The sequence below is a fragment of the Lissotriton vulgaris genome, chromosome 6 (genome assembly GCF_964263255.1).
Source record: "Lissotriton vulgaris chromosome 6, aLisVul1.2, whole genome shotgun sequence".
Lineage (NCBI taxonomy): Eukaryota > Metazoa > Chordata > Amphibia > Caudata > Salamandridae > Lissotriton > Lissotriton vulgaris.
The window spans coordinates 1,108,261,992-1,108,284,440 of NC_141694.1; the positions used below are offsets into that span (position 1 = coordinate 1,108,261,992).

A 22,449-nucleotide genomic window follows, 5' to 3' on the forward strand; every position below is an offset into this window, starting at 1 on the left:
TTCTTCTTTCTGGACTGCCTTATGATCCCACCTCACTTACTCTTCTCTCTTTTTCCTCAGAATGGCACATGTTTGTATTCTTGTTATTGTTGTTCTTGCCTTATAACAAAGCAATAAATGGCATTACAAAGAAATAACTATGACTTTAAATATTATCAAATCTAAAAAAAATAAAGAACTAAATGCAGCTTAAAAAATCCTAATATTATTTTAAAGACAAATACGTATGAGCTTTTAAATCACATTCATTGTTTGGAGCTGGAATGATTTGTTGGGTTTACTGGAAAAGGGGTCCGGTTGCAGAGGGATAGACGCAGGTATCAAGCGGGTGCCTGACGACGCGGGTAGTGTGTCATTCTCGTCACCACCCCCCTCCCAAGACTCATGGTGTGAAGATATCTCACGCCCTACGTGCAATCTGGTTTCTCTAAATTACAGAGTATACCACATATTTTTATATGATTGCACCTGTTTACCACGTACTTTTTCTTTATCACTTTCACGTCCTCAGGTTAGGATGGGCCTAAGCGCGCCCATACCGCTGAGGTTTAGCTGATAGGTCCTGATGAATGCCAGGTAATTTACACCACGATGGCAGAAACATGTTGACCCCACCACATGGAAATAGCTGAACAATTTATTCAGATCCATTTCCTACACCTTGTTTTTAATGTGTCTGATTGGCCACTTAATAAAGTTATTTTGGACACAATCTAGACATTTTTAATCACTTCACCACACCTTCACAAAAAACCAGCTCCGCAGTAATCTGGCGTTGCAGCACACCGGGGAGGCACTCGCCCTCTCCCGGTGGGGCCTGATGATGAAGCATCTCACCAACCAGGTTGGTGAGTGAGTGCGTTCTAAAAATCGATAAGATTTCCCATGCTCAGTTGTCTCATTCTTAAATGAAATTTCGACACTCTTCTGTTGTTTACACTATATTGCCAGGGGGACTAAGAGTGTCTTCATTAAACTTACCCTCACTCTCTCGTTGATAATTGGTTACTAGAAAAGGGCCAAGCCATTTCCAGATGAACAGGAGGTACTCTGTCAGAAGCTTCACCAAAACCAAGACTTGGGTTAACTACCTGGCTAAATGATGCAAACCTTGGACAAAGTCATGTGCTGCCTGCCTATCCCCTGTATTCTATGTCCAGTTCTGCTGGGCAGGAATAGAGAAGCAAGAGCTCAGCAACAGAACCTGAGTGGACAGAGGTCAACAGGATTCCGGTTCACATCCTAGAGTTATAGTACCCTTGCAGCAAGTTGCCATGGAGCACACTTTGCCATCATTGCACTCCCTCTAATATGTCCACTTGTTATAGTGAGCTGTCACTGTGCTGCTTATAAAAGTGATCCATTGGACTTAACCAGTATTAATCTCTCACTTGAAGAAGTGCTGCCAATTGTTTAGAGGAAAACTGAGACTAAAGGCATAAACTAAGGCTTATCCCTGTGAGCTGAAGAAATTATACCCAAGACTGAGAAAGAAGACTATGCTGCTGCACCCAGAAGCATAGAGGATGAAGGCGATCTTGCAAGCAGTCTCCACATCAGTTCAAGACTGACCCAGTCCGCATACCTTGCATACTTCCATGAGGAGCTCAGGAGGATTAGGTTTGCCAAGACCGGAGACCTGTGCCTCACCCGGCCAGAAGGCATCTGTGATTGATTGTAACCTTAAAGTGGGGTCATGTGCGCTGCTAAACATATTGCTATGTCCATGATCACCCCTTACGAAGTCTGCAAGCAATCTCAACTTGTGAAAAATGGCCCATGTGCATACATATGTGGCTGAGCTTTCTGAGGGTCTCCTAGAGAAACTGCAACATCTGATGCAAGGGCCCATATCCCATTGTCAAATCCATTGTCTGACAGACGTTCCTGCAAGCACTCGTTGAAGGGAAGTCATGTGTCAAAGCAAACCTGTGTTCCCCTGCCCTGGGGGAGCCTGAGTGTGACCACATCACCTGCAAAAGAAATGTGTGCATCTCGAAATCCTCTTGTTCAATATTTTTTTTCTACAAATTACGCGTCTTGGTATGGGAGCCCTTGCCCTTTACTTGCATTTCTGCTCTGATTCCAACAGCCCAACTGAAGGACCAGCCCCATGTGTCTCAACAACTACCACTGCCTGTGTTCTTGGTTCTTCAGATTAGACAGCACTTTCTGCGAACCACTTGGGAGCAAATTGGAACCGCCTCTGGCTAGGACCATTTCCAAGCCGAGTTGCTTTCTTACTTCCACTGCCAGGGCTGGGCTGGCCATTCAGCCTCTCTGGCCTTGGGGAGAGGATGTGGCGGAACGGCCAGAACTGCCGACCTTGAAGCTGGGCAACCGGTTCCTGGTTGCCAGGAGGCTCAAGCATCCTTTAATTCTTGGAACTCACTTATTCTCCCCATGCTTGAAAAAGAATGTCTGTCTGTAATGCAACTGGTGCTCATGTAAAGCGCTCTGATACCTTCTGGTCGAGTTTGCGCTATACAAACCTCCGCCCAAAAATTACCATGGTAGACTGCAGGCGTGGGTCTGCTTTGAGACTGGTGGGCTGCCACGACCCCATGGCCCTAGAGAACTGTGAACATTTCCCAGCATGGATAGTAAACAATGTTGCTCTTTGGGTGTAGCCCTATCCCACTTCCTTCATTGTAACACTGTTTCAAATGCTTGCAGAAATAGAGAATTATTTGCATGGTAACTGCAACATGTACCCTAATGACAACTGTGTATAAAGTTAAGAATATTATGGTCATGTAAAATAAAAATAATACTGCTTGAATGTTATTATTATTGGAAGTGAGACTTGCCAACTAAATTACTAGGTCTTCCTCACACCACCCTGCGAGAATAAGATTATTATTTTACCTCACTACCCCCTGAAATGTAAAGCCGAAAGGGGAATTTCTCTGCAGACAGTATGCTTCCAGTAGTACCTGGCTCCTGTGTCTCCAGAGCAACAGCAGTACTATTCACACGAACTGCCCAAACAGTCCCCAGACAACTGACCTTAGAGTTACTGCTCTTGAAGTCTGGATCCCCAATCCACACCATTTCTCAGGACTTTTACCTAGTTCCAAAGGTAGTTGCCTGTTGAGTGCCTATCCTTACTAATGATGTCCCAGGGCCTTTGACCATAATAACTGGATGGCAGGTATTGCTATTTTGATTGTAACTCGCCAAAGGTTAGAGTGGTCGAGTAGGTGGGCCATACTTTAAGTAGAAATGAGAGTTTGAAAGTCATACAGGATGATCTAAAGTTATAATACTGAGCCAAAGTCACTATCCTATTAAAACTTGATCTTTAAATATACGTGTCTTGTATTGCAGCCGAAAAAGAAAGATCAGTTAATACTAAGATAATTTACAAAGCAACAAAATACCCTACCACGTTTTGGGGTACAAGTATCCACTCTAGACGTACTCTCACAATGTGACACCCTTAAGTGGTTAACATAAAGGCGTAGTGCAGTTTTCTTTTTATACTTTATAAGCCGAAAGATTATTGTGCCTATCTGCTCATTTGTCATTCGTTTCCTGTTTAAACACAAAGAATGTTGATTTTCCAGCATAGTCTTGTAGACATTTAATTAAACTGTGTTTAAAAGAAAACATTTTAGATAAGCGACTGTGCTAATGTTAAGATAGACATAGTTGTTATAAAAGAGGTTTTAAAAACAAAGCCATCTCTTATGGGATTCCACTTGGAGGCAAAGCTATTCAGTGCTCATGCATAACAGTGGAAATCCCATATTGAAAAAGAAAGCATACCGCTATGCTGATGTTTTTGGGGGTAAAATAAAAGAACTACAATGCTAATGTTCTAAGAGTGCTGATAGGGGTAGGGAGATGGTCAAAAAAAGAACATGGATGCGAAAGACCTGAAGTTTTAAATGAACCATCGGGTAAAATTGGGCTTTAGTTAGGAAATTTAAGTGAATGGTACATCTCTTCTTGATGTCTGATGGGGCGATGTCCCATGCATCTAAGACCCCATCACAGTTATCAAACAACTCTAGTTCTCTAGTGTAATGCAGTAGGCAGGTAGACATGCACCACCTACCCTTGGTATCAGTGAAACTGGATTGTTTTTATTTTAAATGTATACAAAAATATGTTGTAAAAAAAAAAAAGATGATGATCACAGCTACCATAATACAACAGGATGCTCATGAGGAAATCGCAGTATCTAATGTCTTCAAGGATCTTTGGACCGTATGAGAATTCCATTACTCTAATTCATGTCACATTTCTTCAAACCCACCACTGGCAATGATGCTCTCAAAAGAGCTTCCTCAATGTTGCACCCAGGGGAACGGAACAGGCCTACGTCAGCAGTCCCTTTCGCAAATGGGGTTTAGATATGGGAGCAAAATATAAAGCTCCCACTATCTGCAGACCACTCATCAAACTCCTGAGTCGATAATGTAAAATAAGGCATTTGTATTCACTACTTAGACGAACCATGCCGCTATACCAAAGCACCAAGCAATGCTGCGTAGAAGTAATATAAAAGTATAATTAATCACATGTATTACCAGGGACAGTTCCATGGTTGCAGTAGACGTCATATCAAATGACAAAAATGCTGTAACTGTGAATTCAGAAAGAACAAATGAACAGTTGTGCTTGTGCACTCACTAAATTAAAAAACATCTTAAATAAGCTATTGAATTGTACATTTTGCAATTATCAAAGTAAAATATAACGAAACATTTCTCACTTACTCAAGACTAGCCTCTTGTCCCTCTGCTCTCTTTTACAGACCACACTCTAGATACCATGTAGGGGTTGGCCAAAAGCAACAGCCTTCAGGATGAGCTCACAGTGGCTTGGAGCCTGGGCTGAGCTGAGCTCGATGTCGACATTGCGGCTTTGCTTTGTTGGTCTCCAAGAGTCTCCGATTACCTCTCCTCATCTTTTATTTTGTGTTGGTCTGTGTTCAGCTGTTCATTATGACATATCATGTCATTAAAGTACAACATCCTCAACCGATTAGGAGGTGTTTAGAGATTTTCTTTTTGAACAGATTGGTACTTCTTATTACTAAACCTAAATGCATGGAATAGCATTGGAAAATAATTGTTTGTTTGGTTATTAGATACATTGGTTTGTGCAGTGCCTAGCCATTCCAAAGCAACTAACTTCAGAATTGTTTCTACTTTCCAGTTGGCTACATTAATCAATCCTTAATTTGAGCTGGTGGTTGTAGTGGGACCCACCGACACTCATTTTTGGGGACCGGAACTTACTTTACTTCATTATACTTTGACCTAGCACAAAAGAGTGAAATGCAGAAAAGGGGCAAAGAAGGGGTAAAGGCAAGTTCATAGAGCGAAGGGGAGGAAGCAAGAATGCAAAAAAAGCCTGCAAGCATGAGATAAAGGTGTAGAAAGTGTAGTATAGACTGTGAAGGCTTTTAATCAGTTGCGCTCCGGGTGCACTGCCAAACAGGAACACTGCCGTTTGGGTCCGGACGCGCTACACATCGCCTCAAGGCTTTATCGAGCTGAAGGCGCTACGCATATCCTAGCCAAACCCGGCATGGAGAAAAATATTGTCAGCTAATAGAACAATACATTGGTCGCCGGGGGCAACATTTGGAAACAAGTATACTTTGTGATCTTCAAACCGGAGGCTTTCAAACTAAATCAGGAGATAATTGACGTCTCATCTTATACTCATACGGAGTTTCTGCGGTTAAGTGCCCGGCTGGGTTGGAATTATCACCAGCTGAGCGACCTTTCTGATCTGGACACAGCCATCTAGCCCTGAGGAATCGCGAGTGCGATGAAACACGTGTCGGCTGGCTGTTTGCTACATTAAAGACTCCAAGATTTACTCTTCATGAGAGTTCTTTTGTTTGAATAATCTGCCATTTGTTACTATCGTTGTTGTATATTGTTACCTAACATTACATACACCGTTTTGAGTGCAACGGCAACCAGGTTGTGTGTAGAAAGTGTAGGGCGGTCCATGTAAGAGGCATGAGATGAATTCAAAACTAGAGATTCTTGGTATTCGGCAGCCCCTTCATTCCGTAGCAATTGCCTGCTGACTTCTGAGCAAAACCTTGGGTCCTGGCACTTATTCTTTTACAAATTAAGTGCTGACATTAATGCAACCAGTAGAGAGATCTGTAGATGCAATTTATTTATGTTAGGTGATTGGTGTAAATGTTTGCAGTTTGTCAACTAATTATACGTGACCCAGATGAAGAATTGTAGATATTATATGATTAGTGTATGAAATGTAGAGATGTATTTAGTTAGGGTGCCCTCAGACACCATTAGAGAAAAACATTGCCAGATGTCAACAGATCAAGGAGACATGGGGCTCATACTAACCACCCAGGCTGATAGTCACCAGAATAATGGAATTCATAGCTTAAATATAGCTGAGCTCAAAGCAGCTGAAAAAGCAGCAGAATTCAGATAGACTTCTAATTGCAAATTCCTCACCTTTTGAATATTCCTCAGGCATCGTACTGGATCTGGAAACTTTTCCATAATACCTATGAGTGTTGGAAAGTGCAGTCTTACGGTTCTGCACTAATGCTGTTCCGCTTCAGAAGTGACAGATGGCACCTATATAGGTGTCACTCCTGCACTCTGACATCCGTTTTATCCCTTAAGACAACAGGCTTTAAACCCTGAAAGGAATGTTGAATGCAGATGCCTGTGACAGATCCCCACAGGTTTTGCCTGTGGTGTCTGGGTTGGGGACACAAATCCAGGACTTGCGGAGACTGCGTTTCGAGGAACCCTGAAGGCCATCAGGGAATCAGGGGTGAAACTTTGTCGACAAGCACAAGAAAATGCAGCGTCTGAACCGCTCCAAAGTTCCACTCCAAGGCTCGATCCCAGCTCTAGAAGCCAGTTTTGTGGCTTTTTTCATTTCCTCTAGTAGGCAGAATCAACACAGGATGTTGAAGCGGAGTTCTGCTCCTTTGTGCCATTCCACTCCTTTGACGAAGTCTGTGGGCAGTGCAAACTGTCTCTCTCCTGCACTTGAATTCGGCTAACTTCTGGGCCAATTCTGCTACTCATTGCGGGACATAATAGAGGTTCTGAGCACTTCAGCTATTCTGCGCAAGATTGACAGGTTCCTCACAACTATGATTCAGCTCATCAGATCTCTACGTACTCCCTTTGGTTTGTTTTGGGCCCCACCGAGTTGAGAGGCCTTCCAACAGGACTACCACTTGCAGATTTTGCCCTCTGTACTAGCCAGACCTTTTGAGCCACTTCTGCTGCCCTCTTCTCCAGTACCGACAATGCCCCTGGCGGCCAACACATACCAGGCCCGGGTATATTGACTCTGATGCCAGCCTGTCTGCCCTAAGAGTTGGCCCGGATTGTCCTTTCTGATGCCAATTTAACACTGGTCCATCTTTGACCAACGTCGCACCCTCTGATCCAACCAAGGCGTACATTTCTGCACTCGCTTTACCCCAAGGCAGGTTGCATTCTTTGCATTTCCCTTTTGGGACTGACTCCGATACTGACTGTGAGCAGGGTGACGAGTTTGCTCAGCACTATGCCGAGAACAGTTTGTATGAGGACTTGCAGGAGGCCACAGAAGAAACTACCTCTTATGCTATGGTTATGTGTAGATCGGCTAAATTCTTTGACCTCCAGCTTTCCACCATGGAACAAACATATTGACTGAGGTCCTCCAACTGGCCCATACCCTTCTGAGACCCTTCTCCCTTCCAAAGAGGCCCTGACAGATACCCACCTAGGGGGCCAAGCTTTGCACTGGCCCACAAGTTAACAGACAAATCACCAGGCGCAAATGCCCTACTCCAGGCGACCAGCCTTTTTGTCGCAACGCCGTTCTCTAGAGAGCCTTTCTTGCAGGCCTCCAACAGTCGGACCAACCCCATAGTTTTCCTATCACTCCCCCGACAGGGCATCCAATTGAGTGGAGACATTTGGGAATAACAGTTAGGCTCTGTGATTGATCAACGCCTCATGTTTGTTGGGACATTACACTCCTGCCCTTTGGTACTCAGTGGCACACTTTTTCCTGGGTTTTACTGGGAGACCTTTTCCCTGTCCTGTTACAGGAAATTCAAGATGGTTAGGACGTGAAGCAGCCAAGTTCACAACTTGTTGTGACCTGGCTCTCACCGGCTCTGTTGGGTGAGCTGTTTGCACCAGTGTTGTCATTCGTCCCCATGTGTGGCTAAGTCCTCTCTGATGTACGTACCTTTCAACGGTACTCACTTGACCGGGGGCAAGGCTGATTCTGCCCATAAACATTTCAAGGCAAGTAGGACTACTGCTCACTGTCTGGGCTTTTCTGCCTGGTCTTGTTAGCCACCTTCCTTCCATCATTCCTTTCTTGGCTTAGAACGAGACTTCCCTTACCACCAGCCTGTCCCGCCCCAGCAGGGAACCTAGAAGTTTCACAGTAGAGGCCGAGGTGCCCACCTCTCGCACAGCCAAGGTCAAGATGCATCTCCATCCAAGGTACCCCCACCCGCCCCCTTCCTGCGCAGCTCCAACTGCCAAACCTTTTTTGTGTGCCATTACTGGGTTACAGCCACCTGATGGAAGGCAGAATCCACCGATTCTATCCAGGTTGGCAAGCAATCACATCATACAAGTGTGTCTTGCACATTGTCATCAAAGGCTGTGGTGTACCCTTCCTTTCTTCCATCATCCACCCAGTAACTTACAGAGGACCATTTCTCCATATTGCAACAGAGAATGCAAGCCCTTTTGTCCACAGGGCCTGTCAAGAAGTGCCAGCTCCAGAAGTCGGGTGTGATAGTTATTCCTGCTACTTCCTGGTGCCCCAGAAAGATGGAGGTCTCTGGCCTATTTTGGATCTGCGACCTCTCAATGCCTTACTCTGTTAAGAGAAATTGAAAGTGCTCACACTGGTCCAAATCATTTCTGCTCTTGACCCTGGAGCCTGGATGGTGGCGTTGGGTACGCAGCATGCCTATTCCCATATTTCTGTCCTGCCGGCCCATCGGTGCTACCTGCCGTTCGTGGTATGAGATGAGCATTTCAGTTAGCTGTGCTCCCCTTTAGCCTCACCAGTTCTCCTCAAATGTCCTTGGAAGTTATAGCAGTGATAGTGGTACACCTTTGGAGGTCAGGGGTGCCAGTCTATCCTTATCTCGATGACTGACTGTTGAAGGTGGGCTCGCCCCAACCAGTCATCAGCCACCTCCAAACTACAGCAAACCTCCTGCCATCTTTGGGGTTCACTATAAACATGATGAAGTCACACCTCACACCTTCTCAGATGCTCCCCTTCATCTGAGACATTCTGGACATAGTTAAGTTTTGTGCCTTTCCTCTGAAAGAGATTCTGGGACTTTCAGGCTATGATTCCAATCTTTCAATCTTGATCCTGGATTTCTGTGAGATCAACTGTGAGGCTGCTGAGACTGATGGCTTCCTGGATTCTGCTCGTCAAGCACACCAAGTGTCATTTGTGGACTGTGCAGTGGGATTTGAAGTTCCAGTTGACCCAATATCAAGGGTACCTCGCCAATCACTTTCAGATGTCGGAGGAGACTGAAAGATCTTCAGTGTTGGCTACTGTACCACAATTTTTAAAGCGACAGACCACTGTCTATTCCTCACCCAGAGCTCACATTGGTGACGGATGCATCATTTCTGGGCTGGTGTTGGCACCTGGAAGAGGTGGAGCTAAGTTGCCTCTTGTTTCCGGTAGAGTCCTGGCTCAATATCAACCTTTTGGTGCCGACGGACATTTGCTTGCCGCTGAAAGCCTTCCTGGCGTCTATCAATCGAGGCTGATGCAGGTGCTCACGGACAACACCACCAGAAACATAGCAGATAGGGTCACAGAACCTGTGCCGTGAGGCCTTGCGTCTCAGGAAGTGGTTGGAATGCCACGGAATCTTCCTGATTGTGAACCATCTGGCAGGAGGGAGTTGATGTCATCTTGGCTGCCAGGCGTCCCTCTACAAAGACTGTAAACACCCATCGATGGGACAAGTTTGTGGTTTGGTGCAGTGCACGCTAAATTGACACCCTCCAGGCCATATTTTCCGATTTCCTGCTGTTTGTTCTGTCCCTCCACAGGCAAGACCTTACTTTGGCATGGTTAAAGGTTATCTTTTGGCCTTCCTGTGATTGCCTGAACAACCACCCTTGTTTTAATAGCTGGCTGTGATGCGGTATTTGAAAGGTTTGCAGCATCTGTCTCCAGCTTCGACTTTTGTGATGCCCTGATGGCACCTTAATCTCGTCCTTACTTATTTGGTGTGTACTCTTCATGAGTCACTCATCAGCTGTTGCCTATGGCTCCTCACCATCAATACTGTGTTCTTATTTGCCATCACATCAGCTCCTCGTGTGAGTGAGCTTCAGGATCTGTTTCTTTGTTCATACACCACTCATCACCTTTTTCCCAGTTAAGCTGGCCCTGCGGTCTAGGGCATCTTTTTCACCAAAAGAACCATTACCCTACCGACATTGTATGCTCCGCCTCACCCTTTTATGGAAGAGGAAAAACTCCATCGCTTGGACCTCAAAAGAGCACAATCTATATTGATCGAAGACTGAGTGGACAATCAGCTCTTTGTGGGGAATCCTCCAGATTCCTCACAAAGCCTCCCATCCTCCCTGTTCTGTGATTGGACTCTACCCATTCATAAGATCCCAAGCCTAGGAATCTGTATTGTGGTCTATCAATTTGCTTTTAAGTCTCCACGTCTGGGGCTGCGGACTGTCTTAAAAGCAACTGACATCTGCCTGCAGGAGTGGTGCCTACATAGACCTCATATGTTACTTCTGGAGTGGAACGGCATCAGTGCAAAGCCACACGGCACCTCCTTTCGGCGTGCAGAGGTAGTATGGAAACATTTCAGAATCCAGACTGACACCTGTGAAATATTCAAAAGCTGTGGAACCTGCAGCTAGATAGTCTCTACCGGAAAGAGCGTTACCAAAGGTAAGTAATTTGTTCAAAAGGCACATCAAAGCAGTCAGTTAATTTAAAGCAGGGCACTGGAATTATGTGATTCTGCGGCTGCGCAATTTCCCTACAGTTATAGATTTGCCGCATTATCCATCATCTGGTGTAGGCACACAGAGATGGTCCGATGGGGAGGGGCGAAAGCGCCATCATCAGAAGAGAGGAATTACGTGAGGTATGCAAAATTCCCATTTCCATGGAATGGGACCAGATGTTGGAAACACTAAAGGCTAAGGATCTGGCGGAACCCTCTGGGTCCTAGTGAGTGTCGCCCCCTCCTCCACAAATCACTGAGTCCACGTAACGCCGTACCCCTATACAACACTCTCTAATGTGAAACTGCTTAATAAGTACATTGTTTAAGATGAGACAACCCAAAGGGAATCTGTACAACTGCAGTCTAAGGCGACCAATAAGGGAGTGAGCCAGCTCGGGGGTGGGGGGTGGGATAATGGGGAGTTGGGGAAGGTTATCCGGTTCCAGGTTGGACTTCTTTATTACAGAGTCATCTAAAATGAGTACAGGCACAGCTGCTATAAGACTGGAAATACTTGTACATGCAAATGTGGATTGATTATAGAAACCATAATGAAACAATTTGTATGATAATGAACGTAATATCAGACGGCAAACTGTATAATCTGAGATGACTTCTGTGATGTAAAATGATGCTACAATTGTTTGGATTGTTTCCACCAACAAAATCAATAAACTATATATTTTTTAAATCCATGATCTGGTGCATAATCTGCAGATTTAAACAAATAAATTGTATTTGGATCAAAAGTTGCTAAAAATGTGGCCATATGTGTTTCAGTGCAGTGGAAGGCCCTTCTGAAAGGTTGATCGGCCATCTTTCAAGTACTAATGAGATTAAATCTTTTCCCAGATGGTGTTCCCATCTGTAAAAATAACAAAATAAGGAAATAATACTATCGCAAAATGTGCTGCATCATGTTGCAGCATTTTCCTTTTTTTGCCACATAATTGGATCTTTCCTGCCATTCAATGTTGTCCTCCGCTGCTGTATAATTCCATTGTCCCTGATTTAAAGTCAGTGGCCTTGCACGTGCACGCCAGAGCGTCCAAACTCTGGGTGCAGGTCTTTAGGGGGCAGCCATGAGTTCTTGCTGATGGTCACGCTGCGTCTTTGCCTCCTTAGGTATGTGGTGGAGGACGGAAGCATGTATGCTCGCTCTGCTAAGCAGGCTGTCAGAGACGCCCATGGAAAGCCCCATAAAGCAGGAAAAGGAAAGAGCTATCAAGACGTCATGGATGAGCTGGATGAGCAGATGAGCTCCAACCTGCACGTCGAGGATTCCCGGAGGGTCAGAGACTCCATCCCAGATCAACAGCTCAGTTTTAAACAGCTCTCCGATCGATATGAAGGTATTTGTGTGAAGGCCGTAAACACATCAGCATTGACCTTTCTGATGACTATTTACAGTTACTTGCATCTTTATCCCATAAATTAGCCAATGGGCCCCTGCCTAACATGGGGTGTGCACTGAAGGAAGAGAAGTGCCAAGTTTCCAGAATATTAACATTACAGAAAAGTACATACAATAAATGTAAGTGGATCTCATTTGCGTAGTATGTTATCCTGAAACTCTGGCTTGGGCCTGATCCCCCTCGGCCTAACTTGGACACAAATGTTTTACAATTTGCTATTTTTCAACCATGTTTTAGTCGCAAAGCTAAATTTTGTTGCTCAAGCTTCGGATGGCCTATTTTCTGTGTTTCAAGAAATAGATTAGTGAGATTCTGCAAGTTCTATAAATAAAGAGAGCTTTGAGTGCTTCTTGTAATTTAAATGGCTGTCACAGAGTCCCACTAGCACTCATCTGCAGCTGAAACTTGCAGTGCATTTTTACAACGCTGCACAGACATGCCATACACTTGGGTTGGGTGTCAACATGTTCCCATCAGAAATTTCTGCCAAAAACAACACATACGAATATCTCCAACACAATAGATTAGAAAAAGAACATATCGCACACATCTAATGAGCAATATTGTTAGGTATTCACATGCTTCGGACATGTTCACAACACCACAACGCACGACCCGATACTTCAAATGCAAACCACTCACAGAACACCTTGTAGCCGAGTGAGACCGATTCAGATAGGACCTTTGCTGGATATAGTGGTTTCCAAAAACCACAAAAAAACTCTAGGTAATACCCGAAAAAGATTCGTATATATTATTTATTTCAAAACACACGTTAAAAGAGGTCAGGACACAAATGCACTACTGATTCTACAGCTCATAAACCAGGCAAATAGATCTATCTAAAATATCATACCATAACTTCTGCCTTTAGCATTCCTACACCGCCGAGACCATGTGAAATCTTCATCCTTGTCCTTTTGTCATAGAACAAATAACACAGAAAGTGTGTAGGCAGATGTTCAGTGAAAAATGCACACCTTTTAGGACTGCACTGTTTCCTTCACTTAGCACAGATTCTGGCATGCACAGGCTGATGGGCAAACATGTGATGGGTATTATTGAGTTCTTTTATTTAAACGTATAATGTAAAGATTTTTGATGCTCTAAAGATATTTACACTTGGTTGTGTTTGAGACTCTTCGTTTTCCCAGGCTACACAGCAGGCTTGTCATCTATTGTAAATTTCTAATGGGACTATGTGAACTATTTTGATTTACTTGAGGCATACGTCACTTTTATCTTAGTAAGTGACTTGGATTAACACCGGACCGCTGTAAAGCACGTATTGCAGACAGCTCAGAGCGCTACAAGGCCATGCTAACAGCGCTATACAAATGTGAATAGCATGCTTCTTATCTCTCAATAGGTTTCTCATACTCCTTTAACATACATACGTACTAAACTATGAACAGCACGTGGAGTCCCAGCGCTGCACTGTTCCCCAGATAGCAGAAGGGGTAATAATAAAAGGAAAATAGTGTGTTCCTTTGACTCACTCAAGCTCCAGACACGTGTTCAGATCCTCACTGCCATTACCAGCTGCCCTTTTCAAACATTTACTGCATGCTCATTTTTGTTAAATGTATTAACCCTACCAAGCCGCCTTATTGTACACTTCAGAGGGCTGTAATTGTACAGAGGGGCATGACAACAGGGCAAAAGAGCACTTCCCAAGCAAACACCGAGTGATGAAGATTGAGTAATTTCAATTTACTGCTTTTGCATCCCGAGTTGGAGGGAATGTCCAGGTGAGGGGCCCAGGCATGCAGTTTACATGGCCCGAAGATGTACTACACCCTTGAGCCCAGTACAGCGGAAGCATTGTGTCTGTGCGTTTTTGTTCCATTTTAGAAGGGTTGTGGCCAGGCAGCTAGTTCTAGAAAGATGGGTTGTGGATGGTTTGCATAGGGTTAGTCAGTCAGTCTAACAACGCAAATAAGCAAAAAAAAAGGAAAGATTCTCCATCACCTCATTTGGGTTGTCGAAGCAAGTCACCCACTTTGAAGAGGTACAACAAACACACACGCACAAACTAAATAACGACACAACATTCATCAATAACTAAGAAGCAAGATTATTGATCATAACATTTCAGAATCGTTGATCTTGAAGAAAAATAGGAAACAAATTGGCATTAAGTACTGGAACAAGGTAAAGAAGATCGCCGATTCTCAGAATGTCCGTTATCGGCTTGTTGTGCAGGTTTCCTCACTTGTCATTTCTTTACTCCAGGGTTTCGTATTGAAGAGACGATCAGGGAGGCTGCTGGTGATAAATCTTTGTTTTTAGATTGGCAAGTCTTTTTTCTAGAAGTCCCTAAAGGTGATGCAAGGACACATGAAATGCATTTTGTTGGGATTTGAAGCTGCTGTAATGTTAATAACAATAAATGAGATAAAGCACCTCTCTGGTATACAATATGGGATATTACAAGTCACCTTCGGATTTCCTTGACCATACAGAGGAATGAGGGCAGAGTTTGAATTCCTTTATAAGCCATGGAGCTCCAAGATGCCTTGCAATATCCTTTTGACATAGGACTGATGGTATATTATTCTGTATTATAAATGTTTACACCATTACCTTTTCTCTTTCAATTGAATTATATAATATGTTTGCTGGCTTGGGGCAGAAAAGCAGAATATGTAGTGCGAAATTATACATACCTAAAGTAGTTACTAATTTGTTGCAAAAATATATTACAATCAGTTTAATATAAATCAGATAAAAAAAATGCCATACCTTACAATGTTTAGATACACGTGGAGAGATGCATCTTTCCTGTAATGCCATATAGTGAGCAAAAAAATATATAAGGAGTGGGTAGCGGTATAGGGTGGAAAAGGTGTTTTTATGGTTTTATGGTGGGTAGGGGTATAGGGTGGTGAAAGTAATTTTAGGGTTTAGAGGTGTGTAAGGGTATAGGGTGGGATGGGTAATAGAAAAAGGGGGGCGTTTGAAGAGTCTCCCCCAATAAAAAAAGGAAAACATTTACATATATATTATACATATATATTATGTTTATATATTATTTATTTATATATATATATATATATATATATATATATATATATTGTATATATATATATATATATTGTATATGTATATACATACATACATACACACACCAAGCCCTGTTCCAGGAATACAAAACAGGCTCCGACATAGCACAAAATGCAGTTATAAACCACTTTCACTCAATTCCAATAAAACAGCCCTTGTGTGTATAAATACACTCATCCAAATAATGAAAGTGGGGGTTTCACTTACCTTATATACACTTGCCTAGCGTGGTAAAGGGCATGTGTTGTAAACACATGCATTGCAATGGCATACAACCTTCTGTAATAGGGTTTTGAAAGTTTGGGATAGAGGAACTATTTATAAAGTCATCATCCTGAAGAAAAATATAGTAAAACCTGCACCACATGCATTATGGCCTGGTTGCATCGGAGACGCAGTGTTTGTACAGTCCCTCTGAGGAGGCCTGGTCAGTTCTTTGGTATGCGCGGGATGTTTTAATCTTGCCCAGAGAAGAGAGTCTGGTTGCGAAACTTGAAGAAATTCTCCCTCCTCAATATCCTTGAGGCTGGATACATTTTGTTAATCCTTATAGGTAAAGATGATTGCATTGATTGAGGCTTGCGATTAATCCCCATTTAAACACTCGCAGAGTGTGATTTGTGTCAAGCTCTGGCTCTTAAAAACGCAGTGCCAAAAAAGTGGCCCTTTGCGCAGCACATGCTTTGCCAAGGTGAAAAGGGTTTACTCAGTAGGTTCCAAAATGTTATGATAATAGTCTTTTGTCCATGTTTACACCAATGTCCATTACATTTGACGGACAGTTCTAGGCCTGTTTATTTGTATTTATTTATTGTTTGCAGTTTTATATAGTGCAAACCCAACCCGGAGGGAAGGCATTGGGAGTGTTTTACATGAGCACTGGTTGCATTACACAAAGTCACTTTTTTTAGGCACGGGAAGATTACCTGATGTAACCAGAATCACAGGATAATGAGCTGACGCTGAGACTTGAACCTGGCTCCCCAGTTCCAAAGTCGGTAGCTCTGATGGTAGCGCCGCAACCTCTTTTGGTTTCTTGTGCAGATTTTCTGCATGCATACATGCTGTCATTCAAACCCTTTTCTGCTGAATGGCTGTTAACACCACTGTTCCCACTGCCTTCAAGATTGGTGTTATGATTCCAACAGAATGTACCAAATATTCCCATAATGCTAAGCATGCCCACATTGGAATCCCCATGCACCCAGCCTACTACATTGTGACTCTGGTTGATAATTGTCCTGCTGTAGAATTGTTATGAGCAGGGGTTGTAGCTACGAATGGTGCAACAGGTGCTCTTGCTGTGATGGGGCCTTTGAAACCCAATTATGGTTGTGTTTGTTACTCCTCATCTTCATTTCAGTACTTGAATTAGGATCCATGGCAGCCACTGCATGTGGCAGGCTGGTCGCTGAAGGCAGAACTCGGGGATTGTTTCGCCTGGTGTTATGAAGCACACCCCATTTCACATTTTGATATTTTTTTAACCAATATGATTTTGCAAGCTGGCTGACTGATGCTTTCGGATGATCATCAATTATAATGAGCTAAAGATCGGGATACACTACGGTCACGGTGACATGTTTTTTATGTATCGATAAACATACAAGTTTATTTTGTGGTTTGTGTATTTATATGTTAAATAATATGAAAAGAACAAAACAAACTATGTACAATATTCAGAATTAAAGATATTTGACCTGTTAACAGATACAAGTATGTTATTTTTATTCTTTTAGGACTTGAGAAATCTGTAATAAAGACGTTGATTGGCATGGACTTGGACAAGATTAATCTTGACCTAATTGAGGCTGTATTGGAGTGGATTGTGGATGGTGCTCACTCATATCCGCCAGGTATTAAAACTATGAATTAAGATCCGAACTGCAAAATGAGTATGGGTTATGGTGCTGCCGAACTATTTTGTGCTTCCCAGACTTGTAATAAACTTCAACTATTTTCGTTCAAGTTTTTCTTTTTTTTAAAATGTGTTTTAGTTGCATTTTTATGTTTTGTCGTTATCCAAAACTGACATCACTGCTACAACATGGGAAACAACACAGCTGGCACCGATAATCATCTACACACAATAAACTATGAACCACTGATGAGTCGTGCCCAATGGTACTGAGGGGCGGCAGCTTGTGTGCCCTACAAAGGTCCAGTTAACCATGGGGGATTGTTACGTGCATCTAGCCATAACAACTACATCTCAATGTTAACATAACTTTTTATGAGGGAGCGACGCCACTGTTGAAGAAGAGCCATTATTCATCAACATCAATACATGAAAGAAGACTGGAGGGGTGGGCGTCGGGGATGGGGCACAACTGAGTCACTCAGGACTATGCACCCCCCTCCTAGTTTGGAGTGGGTCCATGTTATTGGGTTCGGTCAGTTTGTCCATCAACTTTAGCACATAGGTTTCCTACAACGTAGCCACCAGCTCAGCACTGCCGGTGAACATTTTGGGTGGGCCATGACATCTGCCTCTGCCCACTTGTGTATTGCTCTGATCCAGCCCATCTCAAGAGGTGGTGTAGCCGCCTTTTTTTAGGACATCGATATCTGCAGCTTAAATAAAATCATGGCCAAGTCCACAGACTTCATAAAGTCCTGTTTTTTTGTCCTATTCATTGTCCCCAGTAGACACAACAAAGGCTCGGGGGCCAACTGGTTATCAACCCAGTGGCGACTGGTAGGAAACAGTAGAAGGGGAGCAGAGGGGGGTGTTGGGTTAAAGAAAGAAAAGAAGCATACCTGCTGGTCATGCCAGTCGCTAGCCGCAGGCTTTCCTCCCCACAGGAGCTCGGGAGCAAGCCCACAGGCTTCCAGCCAATCACAACGCTGCAATGCATCATTGTGATTGGTGTGAGCACCGTGGTTGGGCACTTAGATGGGGAATGGGAGCATGGCATGTTCTCCACCCAGGCTATAATGCAACCTGGGTGGAAAACATCCAAAGTGCACATGGCGGTTTGGCCGGCCCGAGAGGGCAGCTCAAACCTCCATTCGCACTTAAGGCTTAGCCGGCCCTTCTCCCTGTGACGCGATGAGCCCAGCCCCGCTGCTTCAACTGCAAGCTCAATACAAAAAATACAATGATAATAACGAAGCATTGTTATCCTTTTATTTTTTGCATTGAGCTTGCAGTTGAAGCAGTGGGGCAATGCTCCTCCACCTTAGCTGATGAGTCGCCGCTGTATCAACCACATCCGATATAACCTCCATCACTCGTACCCACACCTGTGCCAGTACTGGGCATATGCATACCATGTGGAGAAATGTCACGTTGGGGTATCTGCAGCTTGGGCACTCCGGGGACGAGAGTGGGAACATCCTGTGCCACCCGATGTGGTGTGAGGTAAGTCTGGTGCAGGTAATTAAATTGCATACATTTCAGGTGGGCATTGCGAGATACTCTCTTAACATACTCAAATGGCACCCTTGCTGTTTGACCGAGAAGAGCATACCCACGCAGTCCTCCCACTTAGACTTACTGCGCAATGCACGATCAAAGTGCTAGTGCTATCTCACTCAGTTGAATCCTCATTTACTGAAAGAGATCAAAAAGTGCAAGTGCTGATTGAGATAGACTGTCCTTCCTTGTACCACAATTTCTTGGTACAAATGAATTCAAGCACCTGTGCTAACCTGTGTGAAAATGTAGGTGTATTTCGGGGGTGGCAGTTTGTTTTCTTATATTACGGATTTGATCTTGACTCAATGTTTGTGGTATTGCATCAACCTTTCTTCCAAAATTCTTTTGCACAGTAAAATACAAAATGTAAGTGCTTTATTGCTATCTTATGGTTACTACATATATGAACACTTCAAGTGTTTAAGTGTGAAAATTCTGTTGTCACTGGAGTCCATCCCTTTCTTTGAGTATTAAAATAAATAGTACAATAAAACTGTTTAACTACTCTCCCCCTTGATTTATTGTACACCAGCATTCCTGGACAATTACTGCTTCTGTTATTTAAGGTTCCAACCAACGAAAAATAGACTCTCACTTGTTCTTGCTTAACTATGTATATGAACATATTAATCCTCTTCAGAGTTGAGGCCATGGGGGATCTTGGTGTTCAATATTATAATGTATCTCAACTCCATCTGTCTCAATTTCAACTCTCAATTTCCCCCTATTCTAATCTTGTGGATGGAGTCGATAACATAATAAGAAAGTTCATTGATATCTCCACCATGTGTCTCATTAATATGCCTGGCCACGGGATACATCTTTTCATTATTCTGGACTGCCCTCAGATGTTGAAGAATTCGAACATGCACCATATGTTTAGTGCTTCCTACATAGAGTTTCAGACATGAACATTGCAAAACATAAACAACAAAATCACTTCTACAATTAAATGCGCAACAAATTGTCCAGGGTTTACTAAGGAGGGAGGATTGGATTTCTGTCTTATTTAAGCCATGTTGGCATGCCTTGCGTTTATGACATTTGACGAAGCCCAGATTCGCATTCACCCATCCTTCCTTTTCAGTAACGTCCGGGCTGTTCACCACCAATTGCTGCCTCATCGACTTGCCCTTCTAAATGTAAGCAAGGTTTTTTTTTGGGAGTTACACTACCGAATATAGGGTCACTTTTTACCAGGTGCCAATGTCGATTCATGAAAGCTCTCACATTGACATGATACGCATTGTACCCCGTAATCATTCGCACATCGTTCACATCTTTCTTGCTCTTTTATGAAATTTCAGGGAAAAGTGAAGAGTCCCTTGTGGTATTATTTACTTTACTTTGGGCTTGCTTCAACACATGGGGGATGTAGCCTCACTCTAGAAATCTCTTAGTAAGTTTAGTTTGGGCTTCCTTTAAGGACGACATTTCACTGTAGTTTCTTTTCATGCGTAAATGTTCTGCATAAGGGATTCTGTATTTGAGTTTCTGGGGGTGGAAGCTGGAGGAGTGTAAAATGGAGTTCCCTGCCATGGGTTTTCTGTAAGTGCGGGTGTGTAGCTTTTCATCTTTCACAAAAATCTCCAGATCTAAAAATCATACCTGTGCATCCCTGATTGAGCTATAAATATATATGCGTGGTGTTTTGATCCACTTTATCAGGGGTGAAAATATATGACTGAATCTCTAACTTGTCACCTGGGTAGGTATTTTGATTATTGAGGTATATTGAAATAAAAAATCTAGGTAGTTTATTAAACAGCGATACAACAGTAGCTGCATGAAAAGGAAGATCAAGGACGGGGAGGTATCAAAATGAAGAGTGTTTAAGGTTTTCTTTTTTTAACATATTTTATTCGTCAATAAGCAATTACAACGCAGGGCTCTGTACCCCAGAGACATATGCCAAATCAGACCAATGAGAACAAGTATGCTATATTGACATTGTAAGACATAGGAGCAAGATGCATAATAAAGACATGCTGAACAACAAGAAAGAATCCCCTCCCTATCCCAACCTCTCAAGGTCACACTACTGCTGCTTGATCATATCCACAGCCTAAATAGCCCACCAATAATCCCACCCGACGCATGTACCTCCCTCAACTTCCCCCCCACTCTGCACCTGGGCCGTACCAGCAACTATTCCAGTGAATGAGTCTCCGCTTCCACCGGCGGCTCTAACCATAAGCCTCGATAGTCTGCCCACCTTTTCCAAATCTTATAATGCTTACGAGGACATCCCCTGGCCACAAAGATGGGCTGTTCCAACCCCATGCAAATATCTAGCCCATTCTTCCAGGCCGCCACCGAGGGGGCCTGCGTCGCCTTCCATTCCCTGGCAATATCCCATTTCGCCAGTGTGAACCCCAGCAACATGAGGTGGCGTTTGTAGACATTGCCCCCTATCCCGTCCATGACGTGTAATAGGGCCAGCTGCGGTGTCCGAGGGAGACCCCACCCCAACACCTCCGAGAGGCATACGAAGACCCCCCTCCAAAAATGGTCTAGGGACGTACACTGCCAAACCGTATGTAGGAACGTACCCTCCTCCCGACCACAGCGAAGACACTCTTGGGAAGCAATCAACCCCGCCCGCCACAGCCGTGTTCTAGTAAAATAGACCCTGTGAAGATATTTGAATTGAACCGGGCGGAGCCGCATAGCTATTGCCGCACCCAGTGGAGCCGCCGCGCCTCCGTCCAGTCCTCGAGTGTTTAAGGTTTTAATGTTTTTATTGCATTTTAAAATAATACCTTTACCTGAATAACCTCCCCCAATCTGGGCAGAACCACATGAATCATTCACACCTAGATTCCCCAATCCATACAACTCCATCCTTCCCTAAACCCTTGTGTACCCCTCCCACCTCTAATGATCAACATCACCTTGCCCCGCCTGAGATCCAAAACCAATCATCTAGAGGCCCTTCGCTGCTTCAGATTAGGGCATTTTCTAGTTTCCTGTCATACCTTCGTTAGTGGTCCATGTTCACTCTCTTAGCTGAATCCTGTAACTAATGGGTAAACATACATAGTTGAAAGAACCGTAGCCACTTTAAAAAAGTGAGGGAATGTAAATTCTCTATAGTAAAAAAAAGAGTAAGCATAAAATATGGGAGCCTTCAGTAACAAAGCTTTGATTTAGATTGTCCATGCCATTAATAAATATGTTCGAGGCATATGGGCTGCAGATGGTACATTATGAATAGATCGCCATCTGGTGTTGGGCTCGGATGATTGCACTTTGTTTTTCTCTTGGAGAGTCTTTTGTATCTTGGTGACTCCTCCTTTGGTTGGTAGTGCGCATGGGCATCGGCTCCATCCTTAGATTGTTTTTTTTCCGCCATCGGGTTCGGATGAGGATTGAGACGCTACAGATCGACTTCGAAAAGAAGTGATTTATCGGCGCGTATTCCCTTTCCAATTCGACGGTATTGTTATCGAACGCGTTTCATTTCCATTCCGGCGCGTTGCGACTTCAACATCGAAGAAAAAACTTTGATCTACGTCGACGAACAGGCCTTTCTCGACGCA

General features: G+C 43.6%; 1 protein-coding gene across 2 annotated transcripts in view; it reads left to right on the top strand.

Moving 5' to 3' along the window:
- DHX57 (DExH-box helicase 57) overlaps positions 1 to 22,449 on the top strand; it is a 432,068-nt gene that overhangs the window by 286,166 nt on the left and 123,453 nt on the right. For both annotated transcript variants that reach the window (XM_086927178.1, XM_086927177.1), the window contains 2 exons: positions 12,131 to 12,357; positions 17,226 to 17,342. In XM_086927178.1, coding sequence (XP_086783304.1) covers positions 12,131 to 12,357; positions 17,226 to 17,342 — 344 coding nt within the window. The remainder of the gene's footprint in view (positions 1 to 12,130; positions 12,358 to 17,225; positions 17,343 to 22,449) is intronic.